At 44.9% G+C, this 20,756-nt stretch overlaps 1 protein-coding gene and 1 pseudogene across 1 annotated transcript; both read right to left on the reverse strand.

Annotated features, from left to right (window-relative positions):
- Positions 1-300: 300 nt before the first annotated feature.
- LOC149366628 (alpha-crystallin A chain-like) lies at positions 301-1,195 on the reverse strand (annotated as a pseudogene).
- Positions 1,196-11,391: 10,196 nt separating this feature from the next.
- LOC149366629 (alpha-crystallin A chain-like) lies at positions 11,392-12,236 on the reverse strand. The gene has a single exon (XM_089564167.1). It carries the CDS (start codon positions 12,126-12,128, stop codon positions 11,595-11,597), a length of 534 nt encoding a protein of 177 aa, XP_089420293.1. The 5' UTR covers positions 12,129-12,236; the 3' UTR covers positions 11,392-11,594.
- Positions 12,237-20,756: the final 8,520 nt, after the last annotated feature.

The raw sequence follows: 20,756 nt of genomic DNA on the forward strand, positions 1-20,756 counted from the left end.
TCCACAGTTACAAGCCTGTCAGAACCGCCGCTACGCCTGCCTGCACGCAAAACCGTACGAGCTTCACGTGTGCGATGTGTTAATAGTAATGCCCTCACGCTAGGTCACGACATTGACTCTGCACCGTCTTTGGACCAAATGCAGTACTAGTGAACGGCCATTTGCAATCTACTCGCAGAGCCTAATAGTATCCAATTCAATTACCCCAGAAAAGGCGCACATACAGTGCACTGCACTCTGCGGTCTAACGCTGTCCGCAGTGTACGCAAACAGTATGACCGCCAAAAACAAAAGACTGTGTGGAAAGTACAAAGCTCTTTATTTCCAAACGTTATGTTAAATGAACATGATGAACGCTTCAAATATGAAATGTGCCCGTCTAGAAGACTAGCTGAACTAGCTGCTTTGCAGTTCTTGAAACACTAACGGAGCCGACCTGCAGCTCCCAACGAAAAAAAAAAAAAGAAATCAGTTCAAACGTTCACACACCGGGACTGCAACGGAGTCTTCACTTCTTGACGTCGCCGCTGGCACCTTCGTGCTTGATAGCAATGGGGATGGGTTTGGCCTCCTCTTTCTTAGGGGCGTTCTTGCGCGGTGCCTCCAGAGCAAGCAGTCCGTTGGGCTTCAGGTGGCACTTGACGGACTCGGGATCCACATCCTCGGGCAGCACGTACCGGCGGGTGAACTCACGTTTCACGTAGCAGCCGCGGTCGTCAGACTTCTCTTCGTGCTTGCCGTGGATGAGGACGCAGTTGTCCTGCGTCTTGACGGTGATCTCCTCCGGGGTGAAGTTCCGGGTGTCGACCTGGATGGCGAACTTGTCCGGGGTGCAGGCGACAGAGGTGCCCTGCTAGGCCGGGCAGACGGCACCAGACGACTGCTGGTGACGGGGCTGGATGTAGAGCCGCTGGTGGTAGTAAGGGGGATCGAACAGCTCTCCGTCCAAGAACGAGCCACCGAAGTCGTCGTCGAAGATCCGCCTCACCTGGTCCGTAGGAGCCCAGGAACCGCGGTTGAAAAGTGGGAACAGAGCCATGATGCTTGTGTCACACCTTCGCAAGCGTCTGCTGCACAGAGCTGACAGTGCTTCAGAAATCTGAATGAATCTGACTCGCCTCGCAGCCCGCCGCTCCTTTTAAACCCTTGGTTTGTTTACGGAACGGCGTTCGAGAAATTTCGAGAACAAGGGGCCGCTCGCGTGACGCTATTGGTCAACATGCATCACGTGGTACGTATACTCTCGCGGCAGGCAAGGTAAGGAGGCGCGAAATTTGGAGTCTGTTCTCGAACATTCATGCTTTCAAGTTTGGTGTTTTTTTGATGGCTTTGCGCTATATTTTAGCGAGAAATAAGATACGTAACGCATCCTGCACGCCTTATTGTGTCCGTTTCGGTTGAATGTATAGTAAAATTGCTATTCTTTCTCCCGCCTTCTGAGAAATAAATGCCAGATTTGTTTTCATTCGTTGTGTAACAGTTGAAGCTCGTCAATGCCATAACTTCCGCTAAAGGAATTTCACCGTGCGTTGCGCTAAAGACTTCGTACTGGAGTTTTTGCTAAATTTACGGTTGCTGCGGGCTCTGTGACGCGCCCGTCCGGTTTTTCGTGGCAGACGCTAATGCTCACACCGGCGTCGCTGCGTCAGCATCTATAACTAAATTCCGCACACGCACCGCTGTGGCTTGGTCATGGTGTTTGGCTGCAGACCCGAAAGAAGCAGGTTCGATCCCGGCCGCGGCGGTCGCATTTCTATGGAAGCAAAAGCCCTCCACTACGGCGTCCCTCATAGCCTTATTCGCTTGGGTCGTTAAACTCCATAAACCACCTAAATTCCGCCCTAATATGTTTCTAAAGTTCAACGCAGTTGCAATTACGCAGTAGAAAAGGCAAAAAATGCTAACGCCAAGTGATAGTGTAAATTTAATTCCATCCAAGCAGTTTAATTACAGGCGCGCACATTGATAATTGTGCAGTAACTTTATAATGAAGAGCGCTACATATGATACATGAGCCTTTCTGCTAGGTATCCAGCAGAACTGCACATGTATGCGCTACATACGATATAGCAACATACAGACATGTGTGTGTCTACATATGCGTTTTCGAGAAACTTGCAAGCAAAGCAATCCCTCTAGTGCACGTAACTTGTTGAAAAGGCGAAATTTGTTGGGCCACATTGCCAAGGCTAACTTCGTTTTCGAAATTCTAAGAACTTATATGTATACTTATGGTGGGATACATGTCTCTCAATAAATAACGAGACTAACAGTAATAATTAAAAATTATAAGTACTAAATATAATTAACCAGTTGACTGTAGCTAGCACATCTTAGCTTTAGTCTGATGTGCTACACCGCTGATAATGCTATGCTGAAGCAATACACTCTTCTAACTCAAAAGGCCTATTTTTGAAAATTGCTGAATCTTAGCTGAGACATCCGGTAAAGGCGTGTTTCAACTGCTTTTAAAACACAGCTTGACATAAGCTGCATGCTTTGAAAGTGCAACAGATGCTGGCACTTGTTCTCACTTTCAAGCTAAGCACAATGAAGTGAACGTGCCAGATGCACAGTCTTTGAAGGTGTGGCAGCCAGAATGATGTTGCATCTTTCAGTGAGGGAATGCTTTGTACATGATAAAGGATCACGGAACTTGGCTTGTGTACTTGTGTTAAGTTTCCAATGCTCAGAAGTGTGGTACCACCAATGTTTTAAAACCTCGTGGATGAGAACATTGATGCACAGCTTTCAAAGAGCTTTGCATCCCCTTTCAAAGAGCACAGCTTGTGGGTACGATCGACCGAGCACCTAAGCGCAGGCTCACGACACTATTCTAAGGAAGTTTTTTCCATTATTAGAAATTTTAGCAGAGTGGTTTGTTGAGCGAGTTGGTTACCATATTGAAATATACCTGCGCTTAAAAGACACGGACTGAAAGATAGAGACACACACACCAGCGCTGTGTGTGTGCGTCTCTATCTTTCAGTCCGTGTCATTTAAGCGCAGGTATATTTCAATTTAGAAATTTTACTGGTCGGTGCGTGGAACCATTTTTAACCTACGGTACAAAAACCTTGCATTCAGCCAAGCTTACAGGCAGAAGGATTGGCCGTCTCGGTTGAATGTACTGGGTTACAGCTACCACAAAGAGCTGCCAGGAACTGCTATATTACGTTGAACACGATCTATCATTTATGACGTCTTGACCAAGAAGTCCCTCCACAGTAAGTCCCCCGTGATGGTTTTCTATTAGCATGTCACCGATGTTGTGAACCAAAGATTCGGGTTCAATCCCAGCCGCGGCAGTCGAATTTCGATGGAGGCGGAATTCTAGAGGCCCGTGTACAGTGCAGTGTCAGCACACATTGAAGAATCCCAGGTGGTCGAAATTTCCGGAGCCCTCCACTACGGCGTCCCTCATAGCTTGAGCTGCTTTGGGATGTTAAGTCCCCATAAAACCATTAGTGCCAAATTTGCCATTTTTTCACAGCACTGACGCCAATTGAGAGAGGTCAAAAACTCAAAACATTTGTCTGAACCAGAATATTTGCAGAAAGTTCTGAAAATGGCCTTTCTGTACGAGGCATTTGCCTCATTATTGAGGTTATGAAGACCACTGAGTTGAAGAAGGCTCTTTTAGTCAAGTATGTGTGCTCTCCTAGTGTGAAACTCGTCACCTGCTAAAGATGTGGAATGAGGCACATGTAGAATTACACTGAAGCGCGGATAGCCTAAGGAATGTGCTAGATGAGGACCTTGGATTGTAGCTTGTAGCTTTTGTACATCATTCTGCAAAGTGTTACGTCAACTTTCATAAGAACATCCAGTGGAACAACCACCACGACTTGCGGTTCACAGGAGACTGCTATATAGGCGCACAAATCGTTGACCACTGTGGAAAACTGAGTTGTTACAGGATTTTGCGCACTATGAATAGATTTGCAGACTCATAGTGGGGGATGAATGCAGCCTGAATACGCACTAGCTGGAGGTGAAAACTTGTTGTCGTATAGGGTCAGTGCTGTCATCATCGCTCTGTTGTTTTTGAAACTATATGCGTGTAACTACCCTGTTTTATCCCAAGCACCTTTTAACATCTCGGGAGCTAATGTTGAGCGCCCAGTTTAGAAATTGTGTGCTGTCAACACAAGCATGCTAACGCAATTGAGATAACAAGGTCGACAAGACTACTACTACAACCAAATGTGCTTAACGGGTGTACCAATGAGGTAAAAAAAATTTAAGCTCTTTGGATGTATTACCCGTTTAGTAAACTTGGTTTTTTTTCATCGATATTCACCTATTTAAGTATTTTCACTGTAAAACTATTCCGAAAACACTGATTACTGGCCAGAAAATAAGCACTGATAAACATCTCCCGGTTTTTCACAAAAATAAACACCGGAAGGTCAACGGCCGGGTTCCTTTGTAGCCCTCAGGGTAGTATATGAACATACTACAATATTTATAAGAACACAGAAAGATAAATGTCATGATGCATATTTAGCTTTAGGATAGCAAATGGCATGCATACAGTTTGGTAACTGGCAGGCGTGATCTGTATTTTGAAAAGCCAAGGGGGGGGGAGTTAGCTTAGCAGAAAGTTCAATAAACCGAACACCGCAAATTTTGCTTAATCTGTTTCACCTTTAAGACAGACACACACATTACATAAGGAAACATGCATCGCTCGTAGAACAGCTAGGCACGCAACAAGGCAGCAAGAACAGAACACTGAAAGCAGAACATGGCGAAGTGAGTAATAGTTACAAAAGTCATTAATGAAACTGACTGCAAAAAGAGTAATGCATGTTGATATTTTACAACTGTATAGCAAGAAATGTGTTGAAAGAAATTTTAGAAGTGTTGTGGTGAAGGCATATCATAAATGCAGTTAGGTTTAGCGAGCAGCTTGCAATTGGAATGTGGTGCTCTGTGTTATCAGGATGTGAAAATCTGTGTTACAGCATGAGGGAAGAACAAGTTAGTCATTACTAACTATTACCTTTTATGCATATGCTAGTTATGGGGTGACTGCGTGATGTCTGGGAGGATGTTCATATGAGAAGAGTGCTTTAGGAGCACATATGAATGGCAGTTTACCAATATCCCTCAAGAGAAAAGTACACAACAGGTGTATCTAACCGGTACTCACCTATGGTGCAGAACCGGGGAGGGTAACAGAGAGGGTTCAGCTTGAGTGAAGGACAACGCAGCGAGCTATGGAAAGAAAAATGATAGGTGTAACGTTAAGAGATCGGAAGCAGGTGGAGTGGGTGAGAGAACAATGGCGGGCTAATGACATCCTTGTCGAAATCAAGAGGAAGAAATGGGCTTGGGCAGGGCATGTAATGTGAAGGCAAGATAACCGCTGGTCCTTAAGGGTAATGGAGTGGATTCCAAGAGAAGGCAAGCGTAGCAGGGGGCGGCAGAAAGTTAGGTGGGCGGATGATATTAAGAAGTTTGCGGGGATACAGTGGCCGCAACTGGCAAAGGACAGGGTCAGTTGGAGAGACATGGGAGAGGCCTTTGCCCTGCAGTGGGTGTAGTCAGGCTGATGATAATGATGATGATGATGCTGGCATTCTATATGAAACTAATGAATCGTTGAAGAAAACGTGCCAAGAATGTATGGCGCAATATGAGGTGTGGGTGAGAGGGAATTTCTTCAAAACAGGGCAGTTTTTTCGGCTGAAGCAATGCAGCTTTCCACGAGTGGCTGTTAGGAAAACAGCACTGACCAGCCTTGTAGATTAGAAAAGTTGGTTTCAAAATTCTGCATAGTCTAGGAAAAAAAAAAGAAAAAGCGAAGAGAGCAATTAAGTACCGGGCGCTTGCATAGCTAAATGATTTGTTCACTGCGCTGGAAGACAAACGAGATAGATCTAAGCACACTGAACACAAAATATGGGACATTTTTATACAATACTATCAGCACAACCATTTATTGTCTGCAGTGCAGAAAAAGCTACAGTAAAAAATATGACCATGCTTCAGTTCTCAGCATTGACCCGTTGGGTTTGAGTGCTGACAATGTAACTAGGCAAGAGATTATACTCAGCTTTGAGAACAAATACAAAATTGGAAGCCTTTGTCAGCTTCCGTAGGAATGCTGTGGAAATGGTGAACCTATAAACTTCCTGGGTGTACCAAAGATGAGGTATCATGAACACGGGTAGTGTCAGTCATGCACACTACTTGATATCTGATGCAGTGTAGATTTTTAACTGTTTGATCATCACTGCTACAGGTTGGATAATAACTAGACATCAAATTTAATCACAAGGTTGTCACTCCATCACTGTGAGGCACAGCCATCTCTTGTAGAGATACTATCATATCATTTACACAGGTTTACGGTGCCCTGTGCATGAATGTACGTCGCCATAGAGAGGCCACATGACCCATCAGGTTTCGTCATATTAATTGGCATGTGATCGATAGTTATCAGTGGTCATGTGCCCTGTTTAGATGTCGTCCTTATAGGTAATTATATGCGTTCTTTCTTCCATGACCAACACGCATATACAAGCTGATCTTGTTTAAAAACTCTGATCAGACTACGTGAGCACCCCTTTAAAGGGACAGTGCAGACAGCTCCATCCAATTTTTGTTGTTAAATTGATTCTCTTGCTTTTTTGCCCAGCAGTAAAAGTTGCATTTAGTGCTGGGACAATTTGATTTCAAAAGAAACCTCCCCCCACCCCTTTCCACTACTAGATTCAGTTATGACATTGTAGTCTAGGCTCAGGGATATGAGCACAAAAAATCTGCTGCCACATTGCAGTTTGCTTGCGAGAACAGCTGGTAGCGACAATACCTGTATTTCATCCCTGCTAAAAAATTGCGTTGATTCCAGATGGAATTTTTTCAAATTGGAATCTTTTGGAGTCACTTGTAACCGGTTCGGCTTTCAGACTCTGTGTTTCCACTCTGTTTCAGTGAATACCAGTTGGCATTCGACTTGGATTTAATGAGAATTTTCAGTTGAATCCGGTTCAGATTGGAACCATGCTTTCAGACTCTTCCAGTTAGCACCATTTGGCACTGCAGCTGGATTTAATGAGAATTTTCAACCAAATCCAGTTGAAATCAGAACCAGCTACGTTTCTGGACTGTTCTTCCAGCTGGTTCCAATCGGTTCCAGTTAATACAATTTGGAATTCCTATTGTAATCAATAGACTCTCCTTTTCTAGCTTAAAAATTCTCGATTATCAGTAAAAATAGTGTTTTGCTTGCGGTAATCTATTGGTACAGGCCACCTTCAGTTTATCCTTTGCGTCCCTTTAATTTTTGTGTTCTGAAGCAGGGCTGTAAGAGATTACTGCCACTAGAGCTTAACTTTAAACCACTGCAATATGAAAGAGTGGATTACAGCTCTCGACAGGGTGCCCCCCAAAAGTCCTGAAATTGGCAGTGAGGATCTACAAAATAGGTCATGATCCGGCACACCGTGAAACTGCTCCATGCACTTGTGTATACTTTTGTTTCACTAGCTCATGCATTACATAATGAGGAAGCACAAAGTTGCACATTGTGCAACATTTGAATGTACAGGGTCCGTCAAAAGTTCCCAGGCCACATGGTCCGCTTTTCATCGGTATATCCTGGCACTTAAGATTCCGATAGAGCTATTGAGGTTCTCAGATGGTAGAACGATCCTTCTTCTATTCTCTACAGATATTTTGAGCTTCGAGGGTATCTCAACAGCCCGACTATGCTGCTCAAAAGCAAACCCTGTGGCCTTGGAACTTTTGACGGACCCTGTACCTATGTCTTATAAATGCATATATGCAGCACAGTTTGATCTCATGCAACATACTGGAGGCTTATCTAGGTAAAAAATTTACTTGCCATACAGTGGCCGCAACTGGCGAAGGACAGGGTTAATTGGAGAGACATGGGAGAGGCCTTTGCCCTGCAGTGGGTGTAGTCAGGCTGATGATGATGAACATCCAGCTTGTGCTTGCAATTCCGCGAAGTGGTTATGTGGTTTTAAATGGTTTTAGTGACCCCTAAGAATGTGTTACTGATGTACACTGACCAACAAGACTTAGTATGGTGCTTTGCACCTAGAAGATGCACTGTCCGCTACCAACAATAGATTTGGCCGGTGTTCTTCTTTGGCTCCGCAAATTGTGAGCAAACTTCCCGTGAGTGGTTGCTCGGGAAGAGCAACCTGGATCACACAGGCCCTACCAGTGGCTGTGTTCGAAACAGCCACCTACCAGGGTAGTGGCTCATCGCTTAACCGCTCAACCACTGCACCAGAGGTATGAAGACTGCCAGCGATCTATGAATGTACAGTAAAGAATGACCACTTCTGCATGTATGGATGCCTATAGGCAGGACCTAGGCGACCGAAAAGAAGCACTTGCGATGGAGGGATCTCCAATGCCACTGCACTGCACTCTTTAAGTGTTATGCGGGATGAAAGAAGGAACGGCATTAGTGTCTACGAAATGATATGCAAACAGGACCCCAGGCTGCTGAAGGGACCCTTTAACCCTTTCAGGCCCAGTGATTCCAACTGGGATCGCGAAATTTAGAGGCCACGTCTTAGTTGAGTGAGAAAGTCCTACTGTTTTTACAGTAGTTTTGACATTAAGCAATTCATCAGCATATACTAGCGGCCCTTCACTTGACCGACATAAGCTAGTAGGTAGGAGAGGGATATAGAAACTGCTAAAAGAACTTGAAAGGACGCCGACCAAAAGGGAAAACAACAAAAAACAACGTCCCGGCTCACGTGTAGGAACCTTGTTCACAATGAGATGAATTAGGTAGTGCATCGGGATTAAATACGCTTAAAAAGAGGGCGCAGGGAGCGTGTGTGTACTGGGGTTAGATTTCCAGTGTTGCGATTGAGGGTGCGATGAGTCGTTTTAATGATTAATGACTAATGATTAGTGACAGCATTTACATCGGAGAGACTGGTGATCTTAAAAAGGCGCCTAAAAGAACAATGTAACGATGTTAAAAACCAAAAAGTGAACTCTAACATGATCGCCGAATGCTCCTTATCAACCGGCCACGACATCGACTGGGTTAGGGCACACGTGTTGGCAAATGAGAAGAATCTGTTCCGTTGCCTTCACCTCAAGTCATTAATCATTCAAAAGACTAATCACACCCTTAATCGCAATACTAGAAATCTAACCCCAGTATACACACGCTCTCTGCACCCTCTTTTCAAGCATATTTAATCCCGATGCACTACCTAATTCACCTCATTGTGAACAAGGCTCCCATATGAGATTTCGTCCAACTCTCGACTTCATACAGAAACCGCGCACTCTCTGCTGTTGCCATCACATACCACCGTGTCCTCCCTTTCACCGAGTAAAGGAAAGAGAGCCATTTTTGTTTTGCTCTAATCACGTGAAAGGTTACTAGTAAGTCTCACGTTGCTCCATAAAAAATTCTTTCAGCTAAAGCAGCACGGAGTTACATTTGACTGCTTGTGTCATGTAAATATTGTCTCTTTTGCAGTTTATAAATGAATATGAAACGTTTTTTTCCTCTGAAGATGTCTAAATTCAGAGCAAGCGCTTTTCATGTGGAAGGAAGCTTCAAGAGAGGCCCACCACGTGTGTTGAGGAGTGGATTCATCCGATGATAAAAAAATCACATTCATTGCACATAGGTCAAGAACAACCCAAAGACAGAGTATAACACAAAAGTATTGAACCTCTATAGAATATCACCCAATGCAGCAAATTTAAAACTGCAGGGCGTTGCAGAACCAAGTGGTAGTGCAACTACGCCCACCATTTAGTGTTGTGGGACCAAAAAAAGTTAAGTCACAGCATAATCCATATCGTGGATGCAGTGCGACACTGCTGAACAAGGCAGAAATCATGAATATGAACCCCACTGCAAGGAGCACCTTAACTGTATGAATACTTGAAATGCTTCTGCATCTACTCAGTGTTTGAGATTTTTGCATCGCAAATTTTTAGTTTTTTCAGTTAGTATAGATGCTGTAAGATTGAGGCTTGAAGTCTACATACTGACAGCGTAATCGCCCTGACGACATGTCTGAAAAGATGCAGTGGCTATCTTCGACCAACTGAAGAATTCCGCTTGCATAGGACTGCACGATGACCCACACACAATGAAAAAATAACGCAGGTACTTACACGCTGCTTGTTCATCGGAGATGTGAGCCTGCATGTGTATTTGCGAACACCAGTTCACAATTGGTAGCAAGGTGCTGGAATTAGTACGAGAATATGCCTATTTAGGGCACGTAGTGACAGCTGATCTGGGCCATGAGAGGGAAGTAACTAGAAGAATAAGAATGGGGTGGAGCGCATATGGCAGGTCCTCTCAGATCATGAATGGTAGCTTGCAAATATCCCTAAAGAGAAAAGTATGCAACAGCTGTATCTTACTGGTACTCACCTATGGGGCAGAAACGTAGAGGCTAACAAAGAGGGTTCAACTTAAGTTAACGACAACGCCGCGAGCTATGGAAAGAAAAATGACATATGTGTAACGTTAAGAGATTGGAAGCGGGCGGAGTGGGTGAGGGAACAAACACGGGTTAATGAAAGCCTAGTGAAAAATGGGCTTGGGCAGGGCATGTAATGCAAAGGCAAGATAACCGGTGGTTCCTAAGGGTAACGAAGTGGATTCCTAGAGAAGGCAAACGTAGCAGGGGGCAGACGAGATTAAGAAGTCTGCTTGGATACGGTGGCTGCAACTGGCAAAAGACAGGGTTCATTGGAGAGGCCTTTGCCCTGCAGTGGGAGTAGTCAGGCTGATGATGTGTATTTACACACAAGGTTGAAGAGATTTGATGTGTGGTCAGCAAAACAGACAGGGAGACTGAACATGATAGCTCAACTTTCATTTGGCAGAATTTTGGCACATTGCTTCAGAGTAATACTGACTCGTTTTACTACATCCAACTAAACTTTCCCTGTATTATGTGCGAGCTTGGATTCAGTACAAAAAAGAAAAAAAATACTAACCCGAACTTTCTTGTGTGTATACCCAGTTCAGCTGAAGTGGCATAAGAGGGTATTGAGACCATTGCATTCCTGACAAAATAGCCACTTTGCAGATGCCAGATGGAAAGCATACAGTAGATCGAAATTGAGTCCTCCACATGAGTCAAACACTGCCACCGCTGCGCCTGTCTGCACGCAAAATCGTACGATCTACAAGTACAATGCGTTGCTATAAATGCCCGCACGCGAAGTCAAGACACTACAGCGTCTTCGAAGCAATGTCCTGAACGGTTATTTGCATTAGACTCACAGTCTGATAGTATCCAATTCACCCCAGAAAAGGCACACATACCGTGCAATGTACTCTGCGGTCTGAGAACACCGCCCGCAGAGTACGCAAACGGTATGACCGCCAAAAACAAGACTGTCTGGAAAGTACAAACCTCTTTATTTTAAAACATGATGTTATATGCACATGATGAACACTAAGTATGAAATGTGCCCGTCTAGAAGACTAGCCGAACTAGCTGCTTTGCAGTTCTTGAAACAATAACGGAGCCGGCCTGCAGCTCCGAACGAAAAAAAAAAAAACAGTTCAAACGTCCACACACACCGGGACTGCAACGGAGTCTTCACTTCTTCCTGACGTCGCCGCTGGCACCTTCGTGCTTGATAGCAATGGGGATGGGCTTGGCCTCATCTTTCTTGGGGGCGTTCTTGCGCGGTGCCTCCAGAGCAAGCAGTCCGTTGGGCTTGAGGTGGCACTTGACGGACTCGGGATCCACATCCTCGGGCAGAACGTAACGGCGGGTGAACTCGCGTTTCACGTAGCAGCCGCGGTCGTCAGACTTCTCTTCGTGCTTGCCGTGGATGAGGACGCAGTTGTCCTGCGTCTTGACGGTGATCTCCTCCGGGGTGAAGTTCCGGGTGTCAACCTGGATGGCGAACTTGTCCGGGGTGCAGGCGACCGAGGTGCCCTGCTGGGCGGGACAGACGGCACCAGACGACTGCTGGTGACGGGGCTGGATGTAGAACCGCTGGTGGTAGTAAGGGGGGTCGAACAGCTCTCCGTCCAAGAACGAGCCACCGAAGTCGTCGTCGAAGATCCGCCTCACCAGGTCCGTAGGAGCCCAGGAACCGCGGTTGAGAAGTGGGAACAGAGCCATGATGCTTGTGTCAAACTTTCGCAGGCTTCCGCTGCACACTGCTTCAGAAATCTGAATGAATCTGACTCGCACCGTTACCCGCCGCTCCTTTTAAACCCTTGGTTTGTTTACAGAACGGCGTTCGAGAAATTTCGAGAACGAGAGCCGCTCGCGTGACGCTATTGGTCAACTTGCATCACGTGGTACGTAAACTCTCGCGGCAGGCAGGGTAAGCAGGCGCGAAATTTGGAGATTGTTCTCGAATATTCCATTTATGTGGTTGCCGTGGTTGTGCGTTCATGTTTGGCGTCTTTTTGATGCCTTTGCGCTATAATTTAGCGAAAAATAAGATGCATGCGCTTCTTGCGACCTATTGTGTCCGTTTCAGTCGAATATATGATGAAATTGGAATTCTTTTTCCCGCTTTTTGAGAAATAAATGCGAGCATTGTTTTTAGTCTAAGACGTGTGAAGCTCGTCAACCACTTAACTCCCGTTCAAGCCATTTCACCGTTCGTTGTATTGGATCACCGTGCGTTGCGCTAGAGACTTTGTACTGGAGTTTTGGCTAAATTTAAGTCCGCAGCGGGCTATGCGACACGCCTGCCCGGTTTTTCGTGGGAGACGCCACTGCGTAAGCGTATCTAACTAATTCCACCCACGCACAGCGGTGGCTCAGTGGTTATGGCGGTCGGCTGCTGACCCGAAAGACGCGGGTTCGATCCCGGCCGCGGCAGTCGCATTTCCATGGAGGCGAAGTGCTAGAGGCCCGCGTACTCTGCGATGTCAGTGCAGATTAAGAACTCCAGGTGGTCGAAATTTCCGGAGCTCTCCACTACGGCGTCCCAAATAGGCTTGTCGCTTTGGGACAAACCACAAACCTGCTAAATTCCGCTCTAATAGATATTTCTGAAGTTCAATACAGTTCCTTAAAACAAGACGCGGGTTCGATCCCGGCCGCGGCGTCTGAATTTCTTTGGAGGAGAAATTCGAGGCCCGTGTACTGTGCGATGTCAGTGCACGTTAAAGAACCCCAGGTGGTCGAAATTTCCGGAGCCCTCCACTACGGCGTCTCTCATAGCCTTAGTCGCTTTGGGACGTTAAACCCCATAAAACAAACAAACAAACAAACAGTTCCTTAAAACAGCGCAAAAGACTGGACACAGATAGAAAAGACACACACAGCGCTGGTTCACCAGAATCATGGTTCACCATTGGTTTATGGTTCGCCACACACAGAATCATGGTTCACCAGCTAGCCTGCACATCTACCCTTGTAAGCTTCAATACAGTTGCACAGTAGAAAAAGCAAGAAATGCTAACGCCAGGTGATAAGTGTAAATTTAATTTATTCCAAGCCGTTTAATTACAGACACGCGCGTTGATAATTGTGCAGTGACTTTGTAACAATGAGCACTGCATATGCATGAGCGTTTCTACTACCAGAGGTGTCCAGCAGAATTTCACGTACGATATGGCAACACACACACACACACGTCTGTGTGTCTACATATACGCTTTCGAGAAGCTTGCAAAGCAATCCCTCTAGTACACGTAACTGTAGAAATATCCGAAATTTGTTGGGCCACAGTGCCGAGGCTAACTGCGTTTTCAAAATTCTAGGAAATGATATATATATTACTTATGGTGGGATATACGCCTCTGAATAATTAACGAGACTAACAGTAATAATTAAAAAGTATACTTACTAAATATAATTAACCAGTCGACTATAGCTAGCACTTCTTAGCTGTAGTCTGATGTGCTACACCGCTGATAATGCTATGCTGAAGCAATACACTCTTCTAACTCAAAAAGCCTATTTTTGAAAATTGCTGAACATCTTAGCTGAGACATCCGGTAAAGGCGTGTTTTAACCTGCTTTTAAAACAAAGCTTGACATAAGCTGCATGCTTTGAAAGTGCAACAGATGTTGACACGTGTTCTCACTTTCAAGCTAAGCAGAATGAAGTGAACATGCCAGATGCACAGTCTTTGAAGGTGTGGCAGCCAGAATGATGTTGCACCTATCAGTGAGAGAATGCTCTGGACGTGATAAGGGATCACAGAGCTTGACTTGCGTTCTTGTGTTAACTTTCCAATGCTCAGAAGTGCTGAGAAGGCACTCAGAATGGTACCACCAATATTTTAAAACCTCGTGGATGGGAACATTGACGCAAAGCTTCATTCCCCTTTCAAAGAACACAGCTAGTGGGTACAATCGACCGAGCACCCAAGCACAGACTCACGACACTATCCTAAGGAAGTTTTTTTCATTAGTAGATATTTTACTGGTCGCTGCGTGGAACCATTTTTAACCTACGGCACATAAAACTTGCATTTGGCCAAGCTTGCATTCGAATGTACTGGGCTGCAGCTCCCACAAAGAGCTGCCAGGAACTGCTATATTACATTGAACACGATCTACCATTTATGACGTCTTGACCAAAAAGCCCCTCCACAGTAAGTCCACCATGATGGTTTTCTATTAGCATGTCACCGATGTTGTGAACCAAAGATGCGGGTTCAGTCCCGGCCGCGGCAGTCGAATTTTGATGGAGGCGGAATTCTAGAGGTCCGTGTACTGTGCGATGCCAGTGCACATTGAAGAATTTATTTATTTATTTATTTATTTACCCTCAGGGCCGTTAGGCGTTACAGAGGGGAGAGGGAATAACATGCAAGTACAAAAAACAAAACAGCAGCTAGAAAAATTGAATATATATAGTTACAGCACACACTGGTATAAAATCAATAACAGAATTAACAAAAGGCAGCATTTCACAAAACAAAACACAAAAAAACAGCAGCTAATAAATCAAAACAAAGTTATAGACACGTACTTATATAAAATTAATAAGAGCGTTACGAACTGCAGCAGTATCAGTAATTACAGCAATATTGTGGGGAAGGTGATTCCAGCTGACACAAGTCCTGGGTATGAATGAATCATGAAAGCATCTTGTGCGACACGGAGGGATCTAAACTTTGTGGCGGTGATCAATGCGTGCTGAAATATAGGGTGGTCTTTTTAATAACTTCTCTTTAAGATGAGGATTATGATAAATTTTGTGAAAAGTACATAATGAAGCTATTGACCTGCGATGGGAAAGAAGCTGTAGGGAAAGGTGAGCTTTCATGGCAGTTACACTACTAGTACGTTGATAGGTGGAAAGAATGAAGCGACAACCGCGGTTTTGAATTGATTCTAAGTCAGAAATGAGAGATTCGACCCCAGGGTTCCACACCGATGAAGCATATTCTAATTTAGAGCGGACCAATGTTTTGTAAAGTAATAGTTTTAATGAACTCGGTGCACATGAAAAATTTCTGCGAAAGTATCCAAGCATGCGGTTGGCGTTATTTGTAATGTAGTCAACATGAGTTTTCCAGGACAGGTTAGAAGAGACGTGAACACCCAGATATTTATAAGACGACACAGTTTCAAGAGTGATGCCATTAATGCAGTAGGTAGAGGGTGTATTAGATAGACGAGAAATGGGCAAATGCTTGCATTTAGTAATCCCAGGTGGATGAAATTTCTGGAGCCCTTCACTACGGCGTCCCTTATACCTGAGTTGCTATGGGACGTTAGACCCACATAAAACCATTAGCGCCAAATTTGCCATTTCTCCACAGCACTGAAGACAACCGAGAGAGGTCAAAAACGCTAAGCATTTCTCTGAACTAGAATATTTGCAAGAAGTTCTGAAAATGCCCTTTCTATATGAAACATTTGCCTCATTATTGAGGTTATGAAGGCCATTGAGTCTGAGAAGGATCTATGAGTCAAGATGTGGAATCAGGCATGTGTAGAACTACACTGAAGCGTGGACAGCCTAAGGAACATGGAATGTGAGGACTTAGGATTGTAGCTTGTAGCTTTTGTACGTCATTCTACAAGGTGTTGAGTTTCATAAGCATATCCAATAGAACAACCCCCTATAACTTGCAGTTCACAGGTGACCCCTATATAGGCGTCCATATTGTAGAACATTGTGGAGTTGCTAGAGAAATTCGCGCGCTATGAACAGATTTGCAGACTCATAGTACGGAATGAATGCAGCATGAGTGTGCTCTAGCCGGAGGTCAAAACTTGTCATTGTATAGGGTCAGTGTTGTTGCCATCGCTCTGTTGTTTTTGAAACTACATGCATGTGACTACCCTGTCTTATCGCAAGCACCTTTTAACATCTCGGGAGCTAATGTTGAGCGCCCAGTTTAGAGTTTGGGTGCTGTCAATACAAGCATGCTAACACAATCAAGATAACAAAGTCGACAAGACTACTACTTTGGTTGGTAACAACTTTATTCATAGTCCTGCAGAGCTTTCGCCGACGGGGCCTTAGGTCTCCCACGTGGGGACGTCGAGGCGCTGCCTCGCCGTCGCCTCGCGGGCCTGCTGGACGGCCCAGAGTTGGTCCCCGAGGCTGGGGCTGCGCAAGGCAGCGGCCAACCGCGGCGGGAGGGTTCCGGAATTAGCACCGTGAAGGTTTTTGTTGCAGTCCCAGAGCATGTGAGTTAAAGTGGCTACATTGGCGTTGCAGACCTTGCATATATTTGTCGGGTATGTACCGGGGTAAAGCCTGTGGTATAGTTCCGGGTTGGGGTACGTGAGCGTCTGCAGTTGTCTGAGGGTCACCGCGTGCGCCCTGTCCAGCTTGTCGCTGGGCGGAGGGAAGGTTCGGCGGGCCAGGCAGAGGGCCTTGGTAATTTCGTTGTAGCTGATCAAGCAGTCTTTGGTGCTATTCCACGGACGACGGTCGCCGGCGCGGTTCGCGAGCTCGCGCGCCTTGGCGTGTGCCGTCTCGTTGCGGTTGCGATACGTCCTCGATACTTCTCCCATGTGCGCCGGGAACCATTGAATTCTGGTTTGGAATTCTACCTCCTGCTGGACTTGCCGGTTCCTCAGGACTTGGGCCGCTCTCTGTGAGATCCATCCTTTGGCGAAGTTTCTAACCGTCTGACGCGAGTCGCAGAGAACCACGGTGCACGTCGGATCCGTGAGGGCGAGTGCCACCGCCGCTTCCTCCGCCTCTTCTGCGCGTTCGCACGCTACACTTGACGTTATGCGCGTTTTGCCGCACGAATCGACGACCGCAACCGCGAATCGCGAGCGTTCTGCGTATTCCGCGGCGTCAACAAACCTTGTCCCCGTATCGTCTCCATGGCTGTGCAGGAGAGCTCTGGCCCTGGCCACTCTTCTTCCCCGGTTGTGTTCCGGGTGGACGTTTCGTGGAATCGGGTCGACTCTTAGCGTTTGTCTGATCGCGTTTGGAATGGCGACTTTCTGGCCTTGTTGTACGTGGTAACGGATGCCGAGACTTTCCATGATCTGGCGGCCTGCTGTCGTTCCCGTTAATCTTTCCAGTTGTGAAGTGCGCTGCGCCTCGGCGATTTCGCTAAGCGTGTTGTGAAGTCCGAGCTGGAGCAAGCGATGCGTGCTGGTAGACTCGGGTAGACCCAGTGCTATCTTGTACACCCTGCGAATAAGGACATTGATCTTGGCTTCTTCTCCCTTGTACTTTTCTTAACGTGTGTACTAATGAGGTAAAAAAATTTAAGCTCTTTGCATGTATTACCTGTTTAGTGAACTTAGTTTTTTTTTCGTCAATATTCACCTATTTTAGCATTTGCACTGTAAAACTATTCTGAAAACACTGATTACCCCCCAAAAAATAAGCACCAATAAACATCTGCCGGTTTTTCACAAAAATAAATACCAGAAAGTCAACGGCATAGTTTCTTTACAGTCCTCAGGTCACTATTTGAACATACTGGAGGCAAAATTCCAGAGGCCCTGTGCGATATCAATGCACATTAAAGAACCCCAGGTGGTCGAACTTTCCGGAGCCCTTCACTACGGCATCCCTCATAGCCTGAGTCGCTTTGGGACGTTAAACCCCAATAAACCAAACCTGAACATACTGCAGTGTTTATAAGAACACAGAAAGATAAATATCATGATGCATATTTAGCTTTAGGATAGCAAATGGCATGCATACAGTTTGGTAACTGGCAGGTGTGATCTGTATTTTGAAAAGCCAAGGGGGGGGGGGCTTAGCTTAGCAGAAAGTTCAATGAACTGAACACCGGAAATTTCGCTTAATCTGTTTCACCTTTAAGACAGACACCTACATTACATAAGGAAACATGCATCGCTCATAGAACAGACGCGCAGCAAGGCAGAAAGAACAGAACACTGGAAGCAGAACGTGGCAAAGTGAGTAATAGTTACAAAGGTCATTAATGAAACTGACTGCAAAAAGAGTAATGCATGTTGATATCATATAACTGTATAGCAAGAAATGTGTTGAAAGAAATTTTACAAGTGTTGTGGTGAAGGCATATCGTAATTGCAGTTAGGTTTAGCTAGCAGCTTGCAATTGGAATGTGGTGCTTTGTGTTACCAGGATGTGAAAATCTGTGTTACAGCATGAGGGAAGAGCAAGTTAGTCATTACTAACTATTACCTTTTATGCATATGCTAGTTATGGGGTGACTGTGTGATGTCTGGGAGGATGTTCTTATGAGAAGAGTGCTTTAGGAGCACGCATGAATGGCAGTTTACCAATATCCCTCAAGAGAAAACTATACAACAGCTGTATCTTACCGGTACTCACCTATTGGGCAGAAGCATGGAGGCTAACAAAGAGGGTTCAGCTTAAGTTGAGGACAATGCAGCGAGCTATGGAAAGAGAAATTATAGGTGTAACGTTAAGAGACCGGAAGCGGGCGGAGTGGGTGAGGGAACAAACATGGGTTAATGATATCTTAGTTGAAATCAAGAGGAAGAAATGGGCTTGGGCCGGGCATGTAATGCGAAGGCAAGATAACCGCTGGTCCTTAAGGGTACTAACGGAGTGGATTCCAAGAGAAGGCAAGCATAGCAGGGAGCGGCAGGAAGTCAGGTGGGCGGATGAGATTGAGAAATTTGCGGGGATACAGTGGCCGCAACTGGCAAAGGACAGGGTTAATTGGAGAGACATGGGAGAGGTCTTTGCCCTGCAGTGGGTGTAGTCAGGCTGATGATGATGATGCTGGCATTCTATATGAAACTAATGAATTGTTGAAGAAAACGTGCCAAGACTGTATGGTGCAATATGAGGTGTGGGTGAGTGGGAATTTCTTCAAAACAGGGCAGTTTTTTCGGCTGAAGCAATGCAACTTTCCACGAGTGGCTGTTAGGAAAACAGCACTGTCCAGTCTTGTAGATTAGAAAAGTTGGTTTCAAAATCCTGCATAGTCTAGGAAAAAAAAAAAGAAAAAGGGAAGACAGCAATTAAGTATCGGGCGCTTGCATAGCTAAATGATTTGTTCACTGCGCTGGACGACAAACGAGTTAGATCTTAGTACACTCGACACAAAATATAGGACTTTTGTATACAATACTACCAGCACAACCATTTATTGTCTGCAGTGCAGAAAAAGCTACAGTAAAAAATATGACCTTGCTTCAGTTCTCAGCATTTACCCGTTGGGTTTGAGTGCTGACAGTGTAACTAGGTAAGAGATTATAAGTTGAAGTTGAAAGTTTATTGTGGAATACAATCAAAGTTGCAATTGTATACAGCGAGAGGTCCCATGGTACAAGACCGCGGGAATACAATCAAAGTTGCAATTGTATACAGCGAGAGGTCCCATGGTACAAGACCGCGGGCGGGACCTCCCATGAAAATAAATTTCAGTATGCAACATAATATAAAATACACAACACAATAATTAGCGACGCACAGAATAAATATAGGTACATAGTGTAATATTAGTTACTGAAATATTGGAATAGAAACAATGTAATGCAGGATAATGTACAGTAAAACACTCACAGATGCCGCGGTACATAGGATCAATAACAAAAAAAAATTACAAATTAAGAAGGAAAAGCTTTAGTTTGACCTTGAATAAAGAAAGCGTATTAGTTTGTTAGATGTCTATGTTCAAAGAGTTCCAAAATGATACGGATGAAAAATGAAGGCATTGTTTCCCGTAGTTAGTTCTGACCTTAGGTAGTAAAAAGTTATTACGCAGTGCAAAACGTGTGACGATGTTGCTGATGATCGTGCCGGGAGAAAATATACTTAGCGGGAGATGATGATGAAGAAAAATAAAGAATAGGATACCAATGTTGTAAAAATAAAGGGCCAAGATAGGTAGAAGACAAACAAGATAGATCTAAGTACACTCGACACAAAATATTGGACTTTTGTATACAATACTATCAGCACAACCATTTATTGCCTGCAGTGCAGAAAAAGCTACAGTAAAAAATATGACCATGCTTCAGCTATGACTATATTCAGCTTTGAGAACAAATACAAAATTGGAAGCCTTTGTCAGCTTCCGTAGGAATGCTGTGGAAATGGTGAACCTATAAACTTCCTGGGTGTACCAAAGATGAGGTATCATGAACACGGGTAGTGTCAGTCATGCACACTACTTGATATCTGATGCAGTGTAGATTTTTTAACTGTTTGATCATCACTGCTGGAGGTTGGATAATAACTAGATATCAAATTTAATCACTAGATTGTCACTCCATCACTGTGAGGCACAGCCATCTCTTGTGGAGATGCTATCATATCATTTACACAGGTTTACGGTGTCTTGTGCATGAATGTACATCGCCATAGAGCAAGGCCACATGAGCCAT

Source organism: Amblyomma mixtum, chromosome 1, assembly GCF_055824585.1.
Source record: "Amblyomma mixtum isolate Tamu chromosome 1, ASM5582458v1, whole genome shotgun sequence".
Taxonomy (NCBI): domain Eukaryota; kingdom Metazoa; phylum Arthropoda; class Arachnida; order Ixodida; family Ixodidae; genus Amblyomma; species Amblyomma mixtum.

Excerpts from the sequence above, each read along its gene's own strand:
- LOC149366629 (XM_089564167.1), bottom strand. The coding sequence starts at position 12,128 with ATGGCTCTGTTCCCACTTCTCAACCGCGGTTCCTGGGCTCCTACGGAC.